Genomic DNA, 22,601 nt, shown 5'->3' with positions numbered 1-22,601 from the left:
GAACTAAAAGAGTGCATAAAATAACGTTTAGTGAGTGAAAAACAATAACAAACTACGTGAAATGAATTTTAGCCAAGTCATTTTGCCATAGCCTACACAGATTCGATAATTCATCAAACATATTTCAGTAAATATAAATTTATTTATTCTAAAATATATTTATTTGCACTACTGCAATATCTAACAACTCACCACACACTAAACGCAACACTAAAACACAAATAAAACTTACTAATAAACACGACTCGTCACATAAACAAATCAGACGGCATCGACAACATGGCGGTCACAATGAATTGCATCATCTTCTTTTACGTTCCAAACTACGAACTTGGTACGTTTCAAATACAATACAAAGAGGAATAAAACTATAGTATTCCTTAGGCTTTTTGACGTTACAACGTCTTAAATTAGGTTGCGGCTCGAAGTCACTCATGAAAAAGTGTAACGCCCGGTAACGTTACGATGCCCGTCCAGTGGGTCCGCCGCACGGGATCCGCACGGGATAAAGCAGATAACTATGTTTATTCGTGAAAATGTGGAGTGCCTAGATTCGTCATTTACAACAACTACAACAATAAAGGTAAATAATTGTACACTGATATTTCATTATCGTAAACTATGATTGATTGATTAATTGTTAGATTGACACAAAAGTTGAGAAACTGAGTTTATAGGTTATGTCATACTATTGACAAATGTTGATAGTGTTAAGTAAATTATTAGTTTAAATCACTCTGCAATCAATCGTAATTCAGTCGATTGAGAAGAAACAGCGCGTATTGCTAGTCAAACATTTAAAATAACAAATTATAACCTCTAACCTGTCATAACAGTGCGACCAAACAAACGAACTAAACCGACCAATCACCACGCGCGGAGTTAGAATTTAACTGTGTTTAGCAAGAATTTCAAATTCCAATTTTAGTAAATTTTTTATTCAACTTTACCATTTACAATAACAAATTTTAATTAATTTCAAATTATGTACAATGTTTTAGTAAACAAAATATATTTCTATAGTTAAAATTTGTGCAATTCTTATTTTCATTCAATTCCTTGTTCCTATTGTGCAATTTAATAATATTCATATCAATAAATATTCTACCGAAAAAAAGACGTTGTCACGTAAAATCTTCGCCCGTAAAACCGACTTTACAGGCAACCATAATTTTTTCCCGAATCCAATGGTGCATGACTCGAATCGATACGTTGCCGAAATATACTGTAATGATTGATTATGCAAGGGAATGTTCCAGAATGGAAGTTATTCATCAAAATTTTGATAAACAACACTTGGAGGGTTAACAGTGTCACAACTTAAACTGCTGTGCACAATACGCCAATTTTATTATCGAGAAAAATGGCACAATTAAAAATAAAACGTTCAAGGAAGACCAGGTTTTGAAGAAAAACGGCACAATTCAAAACTATGTCCGAACTAGAACAAAATAACCCTGTAACTTTTAGTCAAAAGTGTACCATTTTGAAATAATACTAGTAGATTTGAAGAAAATGAACTTACCTTTTCAGGAAAACTGGCATATCTCAAAATGTGACGGTTTAGTGCAAACTTTGAATAGTTGTTTCACTCAGTACTTCACAACAAAACTGACACAACTCTAAATATGACTGTTTTGAACATAAAACATTACACAACACATGACGCAAGTACAAATGTGACAGTTTTCATAATAAAATCTGACATCATTCCACCATATAGCTCTGTTGTACACTAAATAATTTGACTAGTGACAGTCTTCCTCATGGACAAACAAGAAAAACAGCTGGTAAAAAAGTGACACATCTGCCATCTAGGTGGATATTTGTGGAACTACAGTTGTGACATTTTTCCACAGCAAAGATACAGTATTTAGGAGTACTTTAGCGGAATAAAACTAACTTGAAACAATTTTGAGTTGTGACACTTTTCTTCTGCGTGAGCGAGTGGTTCCTTCTTCTTCAGACATAAAGTCATCAGATAAACTTTCATTCAAACATTGTAGAATACGTTGTTCCTGATCCGTATCCATTTTGAGAGTTCACCAATAACTATATTACATAAATATTTACAAATTTATCACATACAAAAACACATAGAAACACTATACTTTCGTACACATGACGAGCACGTAAAACACTAAACTATCGTCGGTAAGACGATTATAAAAACAACGTACAAGCTAACGTTTCGTCTCCACGACTACGCATTCGATATATTGCACAAACTATACGAGCGAGATGGCTGCCAAACTACTCACGGACCCGGCGGAGGGTTTGCTGACCTTACGTGGAGGGGGGCGCGTTCAAACAACTTAGCGCGGCACACTCGACAAACTGTATCGCGTGGTCACAGTGACGACGCCTTAGCTTTCTAGGGTTTGTTGTATACCTTCATCTTCATCCTCAATAATCTAAAATGAGCTCATTTTTTAATATGAATAAAAAATTGTTTGATTTAGCATTTTTTAAATAAATAATAATGTTTTATTATTATTAATTTTTTTTTTTTTTAACCAGATAAATCAAAAATGTTATTTTCAAAATAAGACATATCTCTTATATAAGTTGCAAAACAAGATACATCAATTAGTTCAAACTAAGACACATCAAAAATTAAAATGCTATTAAAGCAGATAATGAAACAAATAAAATTTTGAAACTTCGGGAAAATAATTGACTAAATCAGTAAAAACTATAAAAAAATTATAAAAGTATATAATTATTAAAACAAAGAATTAATTTAGTTTTTTGTGTTTCCTGAAAAATTTGGTTCAAGTGATGTGTCTTGTTTTGATACTAGACGACTGATATAGTCGGCATCGGGGGCTCTGGAGTCAGCTGTAGAGAGTCTGTTCGCGGTGACGGTGACGGTGGTGGCGGCGCCGGTAGTGACGGTGGCGGCGGCGGCGGCGGTAGTGAGGGTGGTGACGGCGGCAGCGGCGCCATCGGCGGGGGGACGGCAGTACAGGAGTCAGGAGCAATCTCAACCTTCTTGGCCGCAGCAGTCAAGGCGCCCAACCCGTCAAGAGCCTCCACGATGAGTCTGGCCAGCTGCCTAGTTCACATCTAGGACAGCGATGTGGTGCCTAGCAGCCAGTTCTTATATATAAGCATTCACGAGGGTATTTATATTCACGGGTAAACTTCGTGGATAATCGAGAGTTTACTGTAACTATTTAACAGTTTAGCTAGTTCAATACGTCAGTAATTATATGCACATACTTCACACATGATTAATCACATAAATGTCAAGAAATAAAACAATATCGCACATGCACGAGAATAGTGGCACAACTAAAAAATAGTCATTTTTCAGAAGAAGCAAAATAAACTTTAAACTTACCTTTTGCACTATCTAGACTAAACCTATGTTGTATTATTTATGCCTAATAATTTTTTTATACTTAAAGTAACTAATGTCATTGTTAATAAAATTGGTTTTGAAGTAATCAACTAATAACTTTAATAAAACAATATTTTTTAATAAATAATTTTGAGTTGTGCCAGTTTTCTTTTTACCATAAAATAGCATTTATGAAAATGGTGAAGCTTTATAACACTTAGGAATAGTGAATAAGTAACACCCAATTTAAACAATAAAAAATATTGTATTACTAGATGTACAAGACAGTATAACATCAATTATTTGTCAGTAGTTAAATGAATACCATAGGTGTAAGTTTAACCCTTTGCACTCGAATGGCCACTGTCAGTGGCCGTGCCCTACACTTACATAACTTGCATTATTTCTCGCTTGCACAGATCTCTCAGGTCGCATGGCCACCGTGAGTGGCCGCTCACTCGTCTGTCGCAACTCGGCCGCCATATTGGCTGGCTGGTGTCATCAGCTCGCAATTATTTTATCAACATTCACCTGAAATGGACGTACAAGGCATTTCAAGACATGCAAACACATTTGTTTGAAAACTTTGTTTTAGTTATATCAATGAAGTTTATTTAAAATAAAGATGTTTTTTCTGGCTTAATAATAATTGTTATTTATAAAATTAAAATATACATGTTAATAATTAATTAAATGAAATTGATTAGAGCTTACATGAAATCTTTGTTGTATTGAAAACACTAAAACTACAAACAACAAAGTATTGTTTTAGTTATATCAATGAAGTTTATTTAAAATAGAGATGTTTTTCTGGCTTAATAATAATTGTTATTTATAAAATTAAAATATACATGTTAATAATTAATTAAATGAAATTGATTAGAGGTTACATGAAATCTTTGTTGTATTGAAAACACTAAAACTACAAACAACAAAGTATTGTTTTAGTTATATCAATGAAGTTTATTTAAAATAAAGATGTTTTTCTGGCTTAATAATAATTGTTATTTATAAAATTAAAATATACATGTTAATAATTAATTAAATGAAATTGATTAGAGCTTACATGAAATCTTTGTTGTATTTAAAACACTAAAACAATAATAACTATCTGGTGTATTTTTTTAAACTTTGAGTTTTTTAGCTGTGTGGTATTGCTCAAAACATGGTCCAATGCACAAACCAGGCTGTACAGTGCACGTTTTGCATATGTACTTGGTACGCTTCCTTGATCCACCAGCACTTCGGTCACTGCACACAAAACAGTCCTTGATTTACCAGGCCCCATGGGCCAAATTATGTGCAACTTTCCGTTTAATCTCTCTTCATCCTGTATGTCTGATGGTCTTCCACGTTTCTTGACATTTCTGACATCAGAAACAAGTCCTTTAATGAGCTCCTTTCGAAACTTTCTCTGTCTGACTTTTTTGTCTTGGTTCATGTTGAACAACAAATACGCGTTTACGATGGCTGTTTCGACCAACCAGAAAAAAAATTTTCCTCCACCACTTTAGTGATTTTCTGGTGAAACTGTATGACGAAATATATTGGTTGGCAATGTCTACACCTCCCATTGATTCGTTGTATTTACATACAACAGTAGGCTTGTTCACCTCTTCTATTACCCCTCTTTTAACAACACGCCTCACAGTTTGTGTGCTACTATCATACAAAGTGCTCAACATTGTTACTTCATTTGAATCCTTCCATAGCAAAAGATTGTACTTGTCGTCTTTTCTGAAGGCTTTAATTTAGCCCTTCTTCAACTTTACTTGGGTAACTTCTCTTCTATTACTCCCCTTCTTACTTTTTTTTGGTCTAACTTGCTCTGGTAAGCCTTTTCTATTTCTCATAATAGTGCCAGTTAAATGGATTTTCATTTCATAGAGTGCCTGAGCCAAATTCAAATTAGTGTAATACCTGTCGGTAAACACATGTAGGCCTTCAATGTTACCATAGGTTTCTTTAATCTTATTAACACGATGTAAAACAACTCGACTGGTGACACCTAAGTCTTGCCGAATCATTTTGTCTGTAGTGCATTTTCCAAAGTATGGTTCCAGGGCACAAATGTAACCAGACTTGGATTCAGATAGAACAAACACCTTTATCCCCCATTTGGTGGGTTTGTCTTTGTTATAGACCTTGAAAGAAATTTTCCCCTTAAATCCAACAGTACTTTCGTCAATGCTGACTTTTTTTCTGGCACATAGTATTCCCTGTACTTTTTGTCTAAGTACAGCACCACATTGCGTTCTTTCCCAAATCTTGTCAAGGTCCCGTGGATTGGGCCAGTTGGAGGAGGACTTATGTGGAGATTCCAAAATATCTGTAAAACTCTCTCTTTTGATAATACGTCTTTAAAAAAAGGCTGGTAGTCAATCCAATCCGTGGAGAAATAGTCACCGAGTTCTGGCTTAGGGTTCATTGCCATGTTTATTAGGACTCCTAGGAAAGCTTTCATTTCTATCAGATCTACATCTTTCCATGACCACCACATGGATCGTTTCTGCAATGGAGTGTTTTTTTTTTTATTTTTTTCATTCGCGTATCTATTAGTTTCTTTAACTATTTCAGATATGAGATTATCTGTAAAGAAAAGCTGGAAATATTCAAGGGGCGAAGTTGGATTTTGCCCTAGTGGTGGTTTGTAACCTGAGTCATTTGACCACTGAAATTTAACAAAGTTTGTATCACCTTCAGTCCATTCCCACCACACCTCCTCTTCTTCTCTGATTTCGTTCTCCTCCTCTTCTCTAATTTCGTCCAACTGTTCTTCTTCAACTTCTGTATCTTCTTGAGTTCCGTTTCCAACATAACCTAGTCCATCACTCAGTTCACTGTTAATCAATGCCTCGTACTCTTCACCTAAGTTTGAGTCAACATCACTTTCGTGATCTGAATCAACGTTTCCACAATCTGAATCTGATTCAAACACATGTCTGATGATTTCATCGGAATTTAAATTAAAGTCTTTATCCATATTGCTGCACTTATCAAACTTTACACACAGCGATTAGCACACGATAATTGAAACAGAAAGTCTCCTATTTCAATCACAAGGATCAGATGTTTAAATTAAAGTCTTTATCCATATTGCTGCACTTATCAAACTTTACACACAGCGATTAGCACACGATAATTGAAACAGAAAGTCTCCTATTTCAATCACAAGGATCAGATGTTTAAATAAAAACAGCTGGTATAGAGTCAAGTTGGCCGCCAATAGAACAGAGATTATATAATAGGCAGAAAGTACCGCGCTTTTCTACCTAGTTCAAGAGATTCCCTATAGGTCGCAGCACAATTTAGTGTAACTAGTATAATTTAAAACATCCAAAAAAATAGTTTCCATGGATACAAAGTGCAATGGCCATTCCCAGTGGCCATGCGAGCGTTCAGCGGATTATGTATTGGCCACTCACAGTGGCCGTACGAGCTAGGAAGAACAAGACTGTAATATGAAAGCGGAGCCGGTATAAACAGTAGCGCGGCCATTCCCAGTGGACATACGACTTGTAAGGAATATTTCTAAAACTCTATTCGAGTAGAAAGGGTTAAAGATTTGTAAAAAAGTCCTGATAAAACCTTGGAACCAGGTTAGAATCTATCAAACTCATTAAGTCAGATTTCTTTCTTTTACTTATAGGGATTTTATTTTGGTATGCTTTTTCCATTTGTATGTCTGTCATCGGTTTATGCTTCCTCTTCTTTTTTGTTTGGTGTTCTCTGAACTCCTTATCTTGATGTGAATTCTTAAATAAAATCTTGCTTGGATTAATTTTCTCAATTCTAATAACAATTGCTTTACTCAACTTGAATTTGTCAGATGCTTCATCATCAAGTTCATCATTGCTGAGGGTATTACCTTCTTTATTTAAGTTTCCATCACTATTATTCCCTTTTTTTACATTTTGACTTTTCTTGAGGCGTTATGTACCCACAGTTCAAAAATAACTTTTTCATGTCAAAAAGGTCATTATGACACATCTCATGTACATGGAAAGGAGTTCCTGTCTTTTTGGCTGCTCTAATAAATGAAACTTATTGAGAAGCGTACGTATTAATTAAATCTTCATTTTCACTTTCATCATTAAACCATGAAAGAAAAAATAAAATATAGGACCAATTGGACTAAATATTTATTGTTAAAAAGACTTACATTGATTTCGTTGCACCTGAAAAGAACACTCTTTACATAACATACATGAAAAGTTTTTCGGAAAGTCATTGGTCCAAGCAATACCGTTTCAGTACTCTTTATCTTGAACTGTAGCATCTCACCACTTGTTTTCTTATATCAATTATAAAAAAATACAAAATACAGGCCTGATGCCGTCATGGACAATTAAAAGTATATGAATCAAAATTCTACCAATCTTTTCAATAAAAAATATTATATTTAAAATAAAAAAGGTTCTGAATTAATATTTTAGTTATTTAATTATTTTCTTGTTAAAGATTTTAATACCAAGAATCATGAATACTTTATTCCTTTAAGCATACAACATGCAATTATTGGTATTGGCCTATAAGTTCTGATCAAGATTAACATTTTACTTGCCTCCAAAAGGTGGACGATATTCATCACTGTCGTTACTGTCATCACTAAATAAGGGCTCTTCGTAATTTCCAGAATTCTTGAATTCCTTTAAAAAGTCAGCAGCTTTAGTTTTTGCTGCACGAGGCTCCCTCACTTCTCGACTTGTTGCCATCTCTACTAATTTTGAAGTCCGGGAACTTATAAAAGCCTTGCTTGTACTTGGTTGCAGCTCCATTTTTTTAAAGCAGTAGGAACCTACAACACATTTACGTATCGATTAACCAACTTAATCTCGATAGTGTAATACTACAACTGTAAAAATAAAACAAACAAAAAATAGTGTTAGTATAGGCCTACCTTAGATTAAGTCCAAAGTAGGCTACAGTAATAGGTTAGTTTATTATGGGTAGGAACAGTTAGGATAAGGTTATACTAATTTATGTCCTTTGTTAGCTTAAGTAATAATAGGCCTATACAGTACGTTATAAAATTTTAGATGAAAAATCAACTATTTATCAGAAAACAGGGGAGCTCTCATTTTTCAAGTTTTTCCTCCCAACATCCCTAAAACATGACCTAACCTGACGTAGCCTAACATGACTCTAAACTTACCCAGCCTATAAAAACCAACCTCATAACATAACCTGACCTCAACGTACCAAAATTCAGGTTGAGTTAGGCTGGGTTATAATATTAGGTTAGGTTAGGTTAGTTAGTGTGGTTGTAGGCCTATAACATTATTAACACGTTCGCTACCGAGCGCTGCATATGTGCGGTAAAATATAAAATAAAATAGACTATCGGTAAAATACGGATCTTTACTAGAAGACTGAGAATAATGTGTGTGACTTTCACCACAGACCACAAGAAATTTTAATTTAAATCCATATAATACACTTTAAAATAACCTTAATTTAACATACCTTTGTGATTCTACAGGTTTTTAAAATGTTTTGAGCCTTTTTACGGCGCCGCAAATGTGCGGCGCTCGGTCCATGGCATTAAAAACTCTAGGTTTTTTGAGAACCAAGCGCGATGACAATGCATACTATATTCACATTTATTGTAAGTTCAAGGCAATATTTATAAAGTAAAGCTAAGTTTGATGGTAAGTGGTATCTTTCCTCAGACAGATATCTATATGCACTTCCTATTACAAAAGTGTAGAACATTCTAGTGAAAAGAACAAAGGCAAAAAATACCAAACTTTTTACAATATAAAGCATAGGCTATAATTGGACAATCAATTGTATAAAGTAGGCGACACTGTTACAGATGTGTACATTTACAAAAGTAATGTTATTAGCCTATTATGCCCAAATTAATACTAAACTGACAATTAGTTTATGCATCTCATAAATTGTTTGGGCCTACTTTTCATGAAATTTGTTGAAACAAATTGGCATACATAGGCCAATTAGTTTGTTGTCTTTGTCCTTGCAAACAGAACAAGCGTAGAAAGTGTCCTTTCTCTTCTGTTGTTCAACTCGGCAAATTTTGCATCTCAGTCTTTTTTGAACTTTTACGGGTAAGTGACCTCCTGAGGAGCTAGCACGGAAAGGACGTTGCACTTGTTCCACTTGAATAAAATGTTTAATTATCACGTCCCTAAAGCTGAGGTATGTCATCTTGCCACTTAGCTTCGAAAAGATGTAGGCACTGTTCCAGAGTGCGATATCCATGAGATGAAAGAATATCTTCATATACCAGCGTAGGGATTTCCTTGGACTGGAATAGTAAGATAGCATTTGATCGCTTTTGTCAATGCCGCCCATTCCTTTGTTATAAGCTACGATCATAGAAGGCTTCTTAGTAACTGTTCCTCTTTTGTTTGTGGTGTCTGTCATGTCAGGCCCATGTGCTGTAGAAATACTTAGCACATTACGTTTGTCCCGCCATTTCATGACGGTTACTTCGCTCTTTTGCCGGCTGATAAATTCAACCCTCTTCAAGTTAGCCTGAATAACTTCTTGTGGGTTACCTGACCTGCCAGCTTGCAGGGTCCCACATATGTTGGTTTGGTTTTTGAACAGGTCTTCAGCTAGCTCAACGCTATTGTAAAAATTGTCTAAGTAGACAATATGGCCTTTGTGAAGAAAGTTTTGCATTAGTTTCATCACCACCTCATATGTGTGACCCTTTCCTTGGTGTTGTAAGGTTCCTTTGCCTTCATAAATGATTACGTTTAGAATGAATCCGTCTGATGTACATAGTTCATACAATTTAACTCCGTATTTGTGAGCCTTGTTTTTTATGTACTGCCGGAATGATAACCTTCCCCGAAACAAAACCATCGCTTCATCGAGGGACAGTGATTTTCCGGGTTTGTAAGTATCGTTAGTATTTTGTAAGAGGTGATGTAACACTTGGCTAATTTTGTGCATTCTGCCATCAGTAGGATCTGTTTCAGAATCATAAAAACACAAACATTGTATAATGGTTTCATATCTATTGCGAGACATTGTATTGCCAAATATGGTATGTCCGTATAATGGGTCATTTGACCAATAGTGTTTCAGTGTGGGAAATCCTAAATTGCCCATAAGCATGGTTAGGCCTAAGAACTTTTTTAGTTCATCTTTGGTAACATTGACCCATTTGTTAAGAAGTGAATATTTAGGAAGAGGGTTTCCTCGGTAGACTACAGCTCGTTTGTTCGTCCAATGGACAATTTTATCTATAATGCCTCGTCCACACCTAGCGAACGTTCGGTGAACATGTTCGTTGAACATGGTTGCAGTCGTGATCTGACAACGAACATTTTAAAAGTTCGTAGACATTTTGTTCGACGAACAAAAATTTTTGTGTTTGGACGAACAAACTAGAGTTCCCTCTGAAAAGGCTCAGTCTAGCAGGAGTAGTGTGCAGTGATGGTTGACCGGGATCTGGTGTATCGTCGTAAGCGACTAGCATGTGTTGCCGCGGCTTTCGTTGTGATCAACCAGCATCAACCCCTTCCTCGCAGGTGGTGGCAAAGACAACTATTACAGAGAAGGTATGAGTATAGTGGCCAAGATTTACGCTCAGATTTACTTCTGGATGTTTATTTACAAACTTTACTCCAGTTTCAAATGCTGATTTTGAAGCATTGGTTCTCATGATTGGGCCTAAGGTTGCAAGAGCAAATACTAACTTCCGCCAAGCAATAAGTGTTAACGACCGCTTAGCTGTTACTCTTCGTTTTTTAGCGACAGGAGATTCGTACCACTCTCTTATGTATTTGTTTAAATTATCAAAACAAGCAATATCCCTGATTGTCCCTGAAGTATGTGCTGCTCTAGTTGACTGCCTCAAACAGTACGTGCAGACACCTTCCAAAACTGAAGACTGGGAGAAGATAGCAAGCGGATATAAGGAAACTTGGCAGTTTAATCAGTGTCTTGGAGCTCTAGACGGAAAGCATATTAATTTACAAGCACTAGAAAATAGTGGATCTACGTTTTTTAATTATAAAAGTCAACACAGTATTGTACTGATGGCCCTAGTAGACTCCAACTATTCGTTTGTATACGTTAATGTAGGGTGTCAAGGCAGGATATCAGATGGGGGCGTATTTAAGAACTGTGAACTTTGGAAAATTGTGGAAAACGGAACTGGTTTGCCCAAAGATAAACCATTACCCGGAAGAGTATTTGCTGTCCCCTATGTAATAGTTGCAGATGATGCTTTTGCTTTACATCATCATATTTTAAAACCGTTCCCCGGACACCAAGAGAAAAAAAGTAAAAGAAGAGTATTTAACTATCGATTGTCTCGAGCTCGAAGGTGCTCTGAAAATGCGTTTGGTATTGTAAGTTCTGTCTTCAGGGTCTTAAGAAAACCTCTACTCTTGAATCCAGAAAAAAGTACCCTTGTTACTTGTGCTTGCATCTATTTGCACAACTTTTTACGGCAGAGCAAGTGTTCAGTTAACATTTACACTCCTCCTGGTTCTTTAGACAGTGTTGCGCCTGATGGAAGTATTATTCCAGGACTATGGAGGAATGATACAGATGGACTACAGTCATACTACCCACTTCCTCGAATCGGAAGAAAATCAAGTGACTTTGCAAAGGCCGTGAGAGAAGAGTATGCTGAGAAGAGTATGCTGGTGGCATACAGATAGTATGCCACCATCTGAGACAAATTGTCTCAGATGGTGGCAGTGTTGCGTGGCAAAACGACTACACTTAAATTTGTGACAAGGCCTACAGTTTGCACAGACTATAATTATTAAAAACGTTTGAGTCAGATTAATCAAACTGTTGTAAAATACTGTTGTAATCTAATTTTTAGATTACTTTACTTAGATTACTTTTATTTTACCGTTTTTTCGTATTTTTTATAACTTTAAACTCATTTAATCCACGTAATCCTTTTTAAGTCTTCCACCTTCGCTTGTAATTCCACCCTCCGACGAGGTGGAATTACAAGGTGGAAATACAAATATGTAAACAACACTAGTCGTTTTAGTAATTCATTTTTCTACAAATGGTGTCCATCGTTGCTAGGATAAATAGATAAATAAGGCGTTTTTTTTAGATTTTAAGCTCACTTATGGTTCTTATTTAACAATTACAATTACAACAAAGTAGAAATGCATTAAACTACGTTGCCTTTCCTGGTTAGCTATTAATATAAATACAATAATCAACGCGATTAAAAACAAAATGTGAAAACAGGTATACACGAAAAAAAACATTCACTCATCACGCACACCCTCTAAGCCCAAATACCATCAGTCTCCATTGCCGCAGTTAGTGTCTGGCCACCCATGTAATAGAAAGTGATAAATTGGGCGATCTTGTACAGTGAAAGAACACTCTGACGTCACATGCTAAATTCAATGATTTTTAATATTAAAAGAAGGAGGTAGCTCATTTGAATGATTTTGGAATTTTTTGTCTCTCCAGGTCTTTGTGACGATTATCCTTATACTTAAAGAGTTGCGGTATATTATTCTTAGCCACATTAACTGTCTATATCAGAGATAAAACCAACCTTTACATCCAACATGATAGGGAAGTAGTGGGATACCATCTCGTTGAACACGCGCTTGTCATACTGAAGTCCAGGGCCGACCATTCAGGAAAATAGCCAGGCATGGAGTTCATTATACAACTTCCTAAATGAGTCCGGTATAAATCTAAGTAATCCTTTTTAAGTCTTCCACCTTCGCTTGTAATTCCACCCTCCGACGAGGTTGCACTGTGTAGGTGTCGGTGTGGACTACTACCTCGCCGTCCACATTGGGTAGACCTTCCCCAGTAGTCTTATATCCACCATTCCATAAAGGCGCTGCATAAACAAAATGATTAATTAACGTTACTAAATACTAATCCATTAAAAATACACACTAAATAGCAATGAAAGTTACATATTTTTATTTAAAAAATCAAAACATTATCGGTACTTTAAACATTTGTGTAATAACAAGATTATTAATACTACATAAATCCATATGGGATACTGATCTATAACTGGAAACTGGTAAGTAGTCATATCAGGTTTAAAATATTATTGAAATGTGATCATAAACTTTTCTTTGTTCAAAATATATTATTGATGACGGATAATTGGAAAGGAATATTTCAAACGTCAATTTGCTTTTTGTCAATTTTGACTTTGGCAAGTTTATCACAACGGAGACGTCGAACTTTGGGTATGAATAGACATAGCGCAGGTTCAATTCATGTGACTGTTATACGTTTTATCGGGCATTTGTAAACAGGCAAAATAAAGCTACAACGGGATCGGCCTCTTCCTTTTTTTAAAGAAAGAAAATCCCCGTGATGTGATTTATGCTATTTTGGCCCTATGCGCCATTGTTATGTTTTAGGAGCTGCAGTCCCCCTCAAAATCACTTTCAGGAAAATAGCCAGGCATGGAGTTCATTATACAACTTCCTAAATGAGTCCGGTATAAATCCACGTAATCCTTTTTAAGTCTTCCACCTTCGCTTGTAATTCCACCCTCCGACGAGGTGGAATTACAAGGTGGAAATACAAATATGTAAACAACACTAGTCGTTTTAGTAATTCATTTTTCTACAAATGGTGTCCATCGTTGCTAGGATAAATAGATAAATAAGGCGTTTTTTTAGATTTTAAGCTCACTTATGGTTCTTATTTAACAATTACAATTACAACAAAGTAGAAATGCATTAAACTACGTTGCCTTTCCTGGTTAGCTATTAATATAAATACAATAATCAACGCGATTAAAAACAAAATGTGAAAACAGGTATACACGAAAAAAAAACATTCACTCATCACGCACACCCTCTAAGCCCAAATACCATCAGTCTCCATTGCCGCAGTTAGTGTCTGGCCACCCATGTAATAGAAAGTGATAACTTGGGCGATCTTGTACAGTGAAAGAACACTCTGACGTCACATGCTAAATTCAATGATTTTTAATATTAAAAGAAGGAGGTAGCTCATTTGAATGATTTTGGTATTTTTTCGTCTCTCCAGGTCTTTGTGACGATTATCCTTATACTTAAAGAGTTGCGGTATATTATTCTTAGCCACATTAACTGTCTATATCAGAGATAAAACCAACCTTTACATCCAACATGATAGGGAAGTAGTGGGATACCATCTCGTTGAACACGCGCTTGTCATACTGAAGTCCAGGGCCGACCATTCAGGAAAATAGCCAGGCATGGAGTTCATTATACAACTTCCTAAATGAGTCCGGTATAAATCTAAGTAATCCTTTTTAAGTCTTCCACCTTCGCTTGTAATTCCACCCTCCGACGAGGTTTTACTGTGTAGGTGTCGGTGTGGACTACTACCTCGCCGTCCACATTGGGTAGACCTTCCCCAGTAGTCTTATGTCCACCATTCCATAAAGGCGCTGCATAAACAAAATGAATAATTAACGTTACTAAATACTAATCCATTAAAGATACAAACTAAATAGCAATGCAAGTTACATATTTTTATTTAAAAAATCAAAACATTATCGGTACTTTAAACATTTGTGTAATAACAAGATTATTAATACTACATAAATCCATATGGGATACTGATCTATAACTGGTAAGTAGTCATATCAGGTTTAAAATATTATTGAAATGTGATCATAAACTTTTCTTTGTTCAAAATATATTATTGATGACGGATAATTGGAAAGGAATATTTCAAACGTCAATTTGCTTTTTGTCAATTTTGACTTTGGCAAGTTTATCACAACGGAGACGTCGAACTTTGGGTATGAATAGACATAGCGCAGGTTCAAATCATGTGACTGTTATACGTTTTATCGGGCAATTGTAAACAGGCAAAATAAAGCTACAACGGGATCGGCCTCTTCCTTTTTTTAAAGAAAGAAAATCCCCGTGATGTGATTTATGCTATTTTGGCCCTATGCGCCATTGTTATGTTTTAGGAGCTGCAGTCCCCCTCAAAATCACTTTCAGGAAAATAGCCAGGCATGGAGTTCATTATACAACTTCCTAAATGAGTCCGGTATAAATCCACGTAATCCTTTTTAAGTCTTCCACCTTCGCTTGTAATTCCACCCTCCGACGAGGTGGAATTACAAGGTGGAAATACAAATATGTAAACAACACTAGTCGTTTTAGTAATTCATTTTTCTACAAATGGTGTCCATCGTTGCTAGGATAAATAGATAAATAAGGCGTTTTTTTTAGATTTTAAGCTCACTTATGGTTCTTATTTAACAATTACAATTACAACAAAGTAGAAATGCATTAAACTACGTTGCCTTTCCTGGTTAGCTATTAATATAAATACAATAATCAACGCGATTAAAAACAAAATGTGAAAACAGGTATACACGAAAACAAACATTCACTCATCACGCACACCCTCTAAGCCCAAATACCATCAGTCTCCATTGCCGCAGTTAGTGTCTGGCCACCCATGTAATAGAAAGTGATAACTTGGGCGATCTTGTACAGAGAAAGAACACTCTGACGTCAAATGCTAAATTCAATGAATTTTAATATTAAAAGAAGGAGGTAGCTCATTTGAATGATTTTGGTATTTTTTCGTCTCTCCAGGTCTTTGTGACGATTATCCTTATACTTAAAGAGTTGCGGTATATTATTCTTAGCCACATTAACTGTCTATATCAGAGATAAAACCAACCTTTATATCCAACATGATAGGGAAGTAGTGGGATACCATCTCGTTAAACACGCGCTTGTCATACTGAAGTCCAGGGCCGACCATTCAGGAAAATAGCCAGGCATGGAGTTCATTATACAACTTCCTAAATGAGTCCGGTATAAATCCACGTAATCCTTTTTAAGTCTTCCACCTTCGCTTGTAATTCCACCCTCCGACGAAGTTGCACTGTGTAGGTGTCGGTGTGGACTACTACCTCGCCGTCCACACTGGGTAGACCTTCCCCAGTAGTCTTATGTCCACCATTCCATTAAGGTGCAGCGTAAAAAAATGATTAATTAACGTTACTAAATACTAATCCATTAAAATTACACACTAAATAGCAATGAAAGTTACATATTTTTATTTAAAAAATCAAAACATTAACGGTACTTTAAACATTTGTATAATAACTAGAACATTAATACTTTTTTTTTTTTTTTTTTTTTTTTTTTTTTTTATTAGGGCCATAAAACACAAGAGGTTATCAATGGCCTCTAGATTCAAGACAACAGCTCATGTTGTGGCGTTGTCATTTGTTGGTAGTACGTATAAGGTCGTGAGAACATTAAATAAGATAGTTTAAGTCTAAGCAATAACAAAGTATATACTATATACTAAATAACAATGCGACAAACTCAACAATCAATGTTATTGTCAGAGTGGCTGTAAATGGGCCACTATGACAACAGTTAAAAACGAAATAATAGGGAAATAGATACTGAATAATTTTATAACAAAACAAGAACATGGTGGAGCATGGCTGTAGGTGGGCCATCTTGATTCTAATAGCTTAGGATCTAGGCAACAAGAGTAATAAATCTATTAAATACTAAATAACAAGCATAAACCTGGGAACAAAACAACGTAGGTATCAAAGTATGGAGGGATAAATAATTAAAATTAAATCTTGCTTACTAGGGAGGATTCTGTTAAAACGGCGAAGAGCCTCCTCACAACAGTTTCGTCATCACCTAGCACATCCCTTAACGAAGCTGGCAGATTGATAGCTCGACGGCACCTTGAGTAGCAAGGACAGTCGACCAGCACATGCTTCACTGTAATAACAGTGTCGCATGTGGCGCAAATCGGTGGGTCACCTCGATTCATAAGGAAGCCGTGAGTGAGCAGTGTGTGGCCAAGACGAAGGCGACACAACACCACCTCCTCACGCCGACTCCGGCGATGAGCTGTACCCCAAGGTCTTGTGCAGTCTTTGATGATTCTTAGCTTGTTGTTGTAGACCGCCTGCCATTCGGAACTCCACATAGCTTTTAACTTGGCTTTCACCACAGGAGTGATGTCTGATGCCACCATCCGTAAGGTGAATGGTTGGAGCTCCAAAGCTTCTTTTGCTCCTCTGTCTGCCAGCTCGTTGCCATGGATGCCTACGTGTCCGGGAACCCAGACAAAAATAACAACCACTCCCTCCGACTGTAGCTTGTGTAGTGAGGACCAGATACTTCGAACCAAGATGTTCTTAGAGTACATGTCGCCAATTGCTTGTAGACTACTAAGAGAGTCACTGCAGATTACCAACTTACCAGTTCTAGACCACGTAATGTTCAGGGTCTTCTGTATAGCTGTCAGTTCAGCCGTGTAAACAGAGGAGTCGCTGGGGAGTCGGAAACCGTATCGTCTACCCGCAGTAACAAAAGCGCAACCTGTCCTCGGACCATCCTTTGATCCATCTGTGTATAGCACATCGCACGGAGAGAGTTGTTGTAAGATTTGACGGAATTCTTGATGATATATGGTGTCCGGTGTCGTATGTTTTTTAAAGGTGGAGAGGCTCAAGATTATTTCTGGTGGAGTTACGGACCAAGGCGGGACATCGCACTGATGCAACTCCCTGACCTCGTAATCGGTTAGACCTATCTGAGAATTGTATGTTATAGCTCTTACACCAATTGGTGCAGGGTGCCTCGGTTTAGTAATGAACTGATCGTGTAGTGAATTGTTTAGGACCCAGTCGTAGGCGGGATTTTGAGGTTTGGACATGAGTGTGTGGACGTAATTCAATGAAAGTTGAACTCTTCTATGACTAAGCGGAGGCTCTCCTGTTTCGGCATATATACTAATCACAGGGCTAGATCGCAATGCTCCCGTGGCCAGTCTTAGAGAAGAGTTGTGGATTGAGTCTAGCATCTTGAGTGCATTAGGTCTCGCTGATCCATAAACCTGACATCCATAGTCCAAGCAGGAGCGTATAAAGGCTTTATAGAACCTGAGCATGCAGGTCCTGTCTGCCCCCCAATTCGTCCCACTCAGAGCTCTGATAAGGTTTAGCCGCTTAAGGCATTTAGACTTAAGACTTTTAAGGTGTGAGATCCAGGTAAGGCGGCGATCGAAGGTTAGGCCTAAGAATTTAATTTCTTCACAAGGCGTAATTCTCTGACCCTTTAAAAAAAGTGTTGGTTCATCGACAGAGCGCAACCTAGAGAACACCATGCACCTCGTTTTTGGCAGAGAAAAGGTGAAACCAGTTCTACCGCACCACTTAACAAGGCGATTAATAGTGAGCTGAAGAGCACGCTCCGTTGCAGACAGCCTTTTTGCAGTAACAAAGATGGCGAAGTCGTCAACGAAGAGAGAACAATGTACCGGAGGGGCGACACAAGAGGCGATATCATTGATGGCAATAGCGAACAGAGTACAGCTCAGGACGCTTCCTTGCGGAATTCCATTCTCTTGAATGAAAGGGTCAGAAAGAGTTTTTCCTAGCCTCACTTGAATAGATCTATCCATCATAAAACCGTTAATGAACGCCAGCATGTGGTTTCCAATTCCCCAAGATACCAGTGTATTTATGATACCTCTTCTCCAAGCAGTGTCATATGCTTTCATTAAGTCAAAGAAAACGGCAGTCATTTGCCTTCTTTGGATGAAAGCATTCAGTATGGCCGTTTCCATTGTTATCAAATGGTCAGTAGACGATCTCCCCTGACGAAAGCCACACTGTGGGGCAGATAGGAGATTATTTTTCTCCAAAAACCAGACGAGTCTCCGATTGACCATGCGTTCGAGGGTCTTGCAAAGACTGCTCGTTTGTGAGATAGGTCGATAGCTCCCAGGAGAAGTGCTATCCTGGCCCATTTTGTGCAATGCAATAACATGTGATCGACGCCAAGACACAGGGAATTTGTTTTCTATAAATATTCTATTGTACAGAAGGAGTAAATCATGTTTAATACCAGCTGGTAGGTTTCGCAGCATTGCATAATGTATGCTATCGGGACCTGGAGCGGAGTTGGAGGTGGCCTTTAGTGAAGAGTTTAGTTCGTGGAGAGTGAAGGGATGATTGAGAGGAGAGTCGTCGTGTAAATTCAGATTAAGGGGGAGCGATTCTTTTATGGCTTTGAAATTTTTAAACTCGCGGTCGTAGGACGATGTTTTGGAGATTCCCGCAAAGTAGGAGGCAAACCTATTTGCGATCGCCTTGGGCTCGGTAACAAAATCATTTCCATGTTTTAAACCTAAGATGGGGGGTGGGGAGTGATTATTGCACACAGAGCGCAGTTTTCTCCAAACGTCTGACACAGGAGTAGTTCGAGTAATGTGGTCGGTAAAGTTTAGCCAAGATTGGCGCCGACTCAGTCTGAATACTTGTCGAGCCTTCGCTCTTGATCTCCTGAACCGCTCAAGATTTGGCTCAGTCGGAAATGTATTAAATATTTTTAAACATTTTCTTCGGTCTTTTAGGGCTTTTGAGCATTCATCGGACCACCACGGCACATTGTGCCTCTTTGGTTTCCCCGAAGTTTTGGGAATGCTCTTTTCGGCCGCTAAAACCAGTGATGATGTAAATAACGATGTTGCTGCGTTTATATCAGTGTTTTGGATGTTTTCGGTTTGAGAACTTATGCTCTTTTTGAATTCATCCCAATTGGCTTTGTTAATTATCCATCTCGGAGTCTTGGTCAACGGCTGGGTAAGGGATTCAATAGCCACAGCAATCGGGGCATGGTCGCTTCCCGACAGGTCGGATAGGACAGACCAATGGACTCTGGTGGATAAGGCAGGACTACAGATCGACAAGTCAATAGCAGACCACGCGCCAGTTCTGGGGCACATATAGGTGGCCGACCCATCGTTGAGGATCACAAGTTGTAATCCGTCGCACAACCCGGCAACCATGTTACCTCGCTGACCGCAATGGCCGGAACCCCAAGAGAGGTGATGAGCGTTGAAGTCGCCAACAATCAGAAAGGGAACTGGAAGCTGAGCAATGAGATCACTCAGATCATCGCGAGCCACAACCAGAGGGGCTGGTGGTAAATACAGGGAGCATATAGTTACTGTAATAGGGAGTGATACTGTTACTGCAATTGCTTGAAGATTGGTATTGAGGTTTATCTCTCTGGCATTTAAGGAGGGTTCAGTTAGTATCGCAACACCTCCACAAGCAATGGCTTGGTAGTAGTCGCGACGAAAAGTGTTGTAGTCCTTTTGATTAAAATGTATGTGTGGAGCTAATTTGGTTTCTTGTAGGCATATTACTTTGGGCCTTTTCGTGTTTATAAGGATCTTTAGGTCTTCTAGGTGACTTCTCAAACCGTTAATATTCCATTGTAGCAACATGATTTGTTTTTATATTCAATCGTATTTTTATTTATAAGTAATTATTTTCTTTTTATGGTTTGCAGTTGGGCGGAAGGTTCCCTGAACTGTCTGGAACTCCGACTGCAACTGCAAAGGGTCATCGATCATATCTTCGTCAGGAATTGACTGTAGAGAGGATTTAGATGAGGGTGAATTTCTTACCGGCACCTTCGTCCTATTGTCTACTTTTTTCTGAATCGACGCTTTGAGCTTGGACGAAATCTGTCTTTTTTCTTCCAAGGATAACTGTGGTTTTATGTTCTGTTGCGATCTGTCTTTGGAATGTGATGCGACTGCTGAATATGTTTGGGGCTGATTCTGCTTTGAGCCGGTTGTAAGGGCCTTTTGAGTAGATATTGTTGGCGACGATAAAGAATGCCCTCCTCCAACGGCAGCAAGCTGTTGCACAAGAGTGGCAACCTGCTCGGTTAGAGTTCGGAGCATACCCTCCAAAACTGAGCAGGATGAACATTGAGTAGGATGGACCGGGGCAGCAGCGGCTTCAGAGTAGGATACTCCCTTTTTGGGAGTAGGGGCAACCCTTCTCCTATACTCCCTGCGAGCCTCGTTGAAGGAAAGTTTATCGAGGGTCACTATCTTAAGAATTTCTTTTTCCTCTAAATATACTTTGCATTCTCTAGAGGATGATAGGTGTTTCCCTTTGCAGTTTACACACTGGATGTCGTTTTTACAGCCTTCCTCGTTATGGCCCTCTGTGGCGCAACGAGAGCAAGTCTCTGAATTGGTGCACACCTTGCTAGAATGCCCAAACCTTTGGCACCTAAAGCACCTCTGAGGGTTTTTAAAATAAGGTCTTACTGCCAAGGACAGGTATCCGGCCTTTATAGTAGACGGGGGCTGAGGCATAGCAAAAGTCAATATCAATCCAGCTGTGGGAACTTTTTGACCGTTCTCAGTCCTAAATATCCTAACCACGTCCGTTACCATCGAATAATGCAACTCTTCTCTGAGCTCATCTTCACTGCAATCGATGAGATCACGGCTAAAAACAATTCCCTTAGAGGAGTTTAGAGAAGGATGTGGTTTGACGTTGATCTCGACCTGGTCAAAGAAACGTTGCATTTGCAGGAGCTTCTTGGCTTGACCGCAATTCGCAGCCTCCACCAAAATTGTTCCGTTTCTCAACTTTCTGATTGACTTTGGTTGTCCTGCTGTGTTGACAAGGGCCTTATTTATAATGAAGGGACTGATCTTGCTCAAAGACTTGCCTTCTTCCTTGTGGCTTATTATTAGGAATAATGGTGTGGGGATGGCATTGTCAAGTTCTTCACTGTGAGGTTCTTCTGTTTTCCGTTGCTTGGTTTCAACTTCTGTCGACGTTTCGTCAGAATCGCTAGCGTGACCGCGCTTTCTGTCCGGATCGTAAAGGTCTCTTTCTACAACTCTAGTTTGCCCTGCGGGGGGGTTTGATGTAGCCATAAAGTTGTATACCAGCGCATCGTGTTGAGTAGTGCGGGCCGATTGACCGGGAACGGGCATGCCCTCGGGCGTCTCTCAAACCGTAGCTTGTGGGACAACCCTACCCCAGTTCCCTGGGGCCCGGTTTTTATCGTTTACCAAGCTGGGTATACGCGCACAACTTGGACTCGCACGTGGCAGCAGGGACTCCGACACCCCTGCCTACTGAACACTTCCTGACCAAGGACCGAAGTGGCTGGCTTCTGAACCAGTACATGACCTACGCCTCGGCAGAGACAAGCTCACATCAGCTCTCACCGACACCAGATAGGGCATCTAGTGCCGGCTTAAGCACTCCCAGCGAGCCATGCACTGGAACGGTCAGAGGACGGGTACTTATAGACCCTGGAGGGGGATTTGGTAGGAATTAGGGAATGGTTAGGTGGGAAGAGGCAGTTTAACGTCATACCCAGGACGGACATTAATACTACATAAATCCATATGGGATACTGATCTATAATTGGTAAGTAGTCATATCATGTTTAAAATATTATTGAAATATGATCATAAACTT

At 38.3% G+C, this 22,601-nt stretch overlaps 2 protein-coding genes across 2 annotated transcripts; both read right to left on the bottom strand.

The window, feature by feature from the left end:
* Positions 1-2,799: 2,799 nt before the first annotated feature.
* On the bottom strand, positions 2,800-8,061 carry LOC124370128 (protein enabled homolog). The gene is made up of 5 exons (XM_046828419.1): positions 7,911-8,061; positions 6,044-6,244; positions 4,530-4,597; positions 3,737-3,838; positions 2,800-3,054 (listed from the first exon to the last, which is right to left on the bottom strand). Exons 1-5 carry the CDS (start codon positions 8,059-8,061, stop codon positions 2,800-2,802), a joined length of 777 nt encoding a protein of 258 aa, XP_046684375.1.
* Positions 8,062-14,577: 6,516 nt separating this feature from the next.
* Positions 14,578-22,108, bottom strand: LOC124370127. The gene is made up of 3 exons (XM_046828417.1): positions 21,055-22,108; positions 16,981-20,274; positions 14,578-14,729 (listed from the first exon to the last, which is right to left on the bottom strand). Exons 1-3 carry the CDS (start codon positions 22,106-22,108, stop codon positions 14,578-14,580), a joined length of 4,500 nt encoding a protein of 1,499 aa, XP_046684373.1.
* Between the last annotated feature and the right edge of the window lie 493 nt (positions 22,109-22,601).

The sequence above is a fragment of the Homalodisca vitripennis genome, unplaced genomic scaffold, assembly GCF_021130785.1.
Source record: "Homalodisca vitripennis isolate AUS2020 unplaced genomic scaffold, UT_GWSS_2.1 ScUCBcl_20;HRSCAF=552, whole genome shotgun sequence".
In the NCBI taxonomy this organism is placed as follows: domain Eukaryota; kingdom Metazoa; phylum Arthropoda; class Insecta; order Hemiptera; family Cicadellidae; genus Homalodisca; species Homalodisca vitripennis.
Note: the sequence above shows the minus strand (reverse complement) of the source record. Positions and strands in the feature narration are given on the sequence as shown.

Coding starts and splice junctions, on each gene's coding strand:
- LOC124370128 (XM_046828419.1), bottom strand. CDS start 8,061: ATGGCAACAAGTCGAGAAGTGAGGGAGCCTCGTGCAGCAAAAACTAAA. Junction 6,245..7,910: donor ATATCGTCCACCTTTTGGAG/GCAAGTAAAATG, acceptor ACGTTGATTCAG/ATCACGAAAGTGATGTTGAC. Junction 3,055..3,736: donor CGAGAAATAATGCAAGTTAT/GTAAGTGTAGGG, acceptor TGAACTAGGCAG/CTGGCCAGACTCATCGTGGA.
- LOC124370127 (XM_046828417.1), bottom strand. CDS start 22,108: ATGCCCGTTCCCGGTCAATCGGCCCGCACTACTCAACACGATGCGCTG. Junction 20,275..21,054: donor ATCCTGCTCAGTTTTGGAGG/GTATGCTCCGAA, acceptor ATTTACCACCAG/CCCCTCTGGTTGTGGCTCGC. Junction 14,730..16,980: donor TTCGTTAAGGGATGTGCTAG/GTGATGACGAAA, acceptor TTGTTTATGCAG/CGCCTTTATGGAATGGTGGA.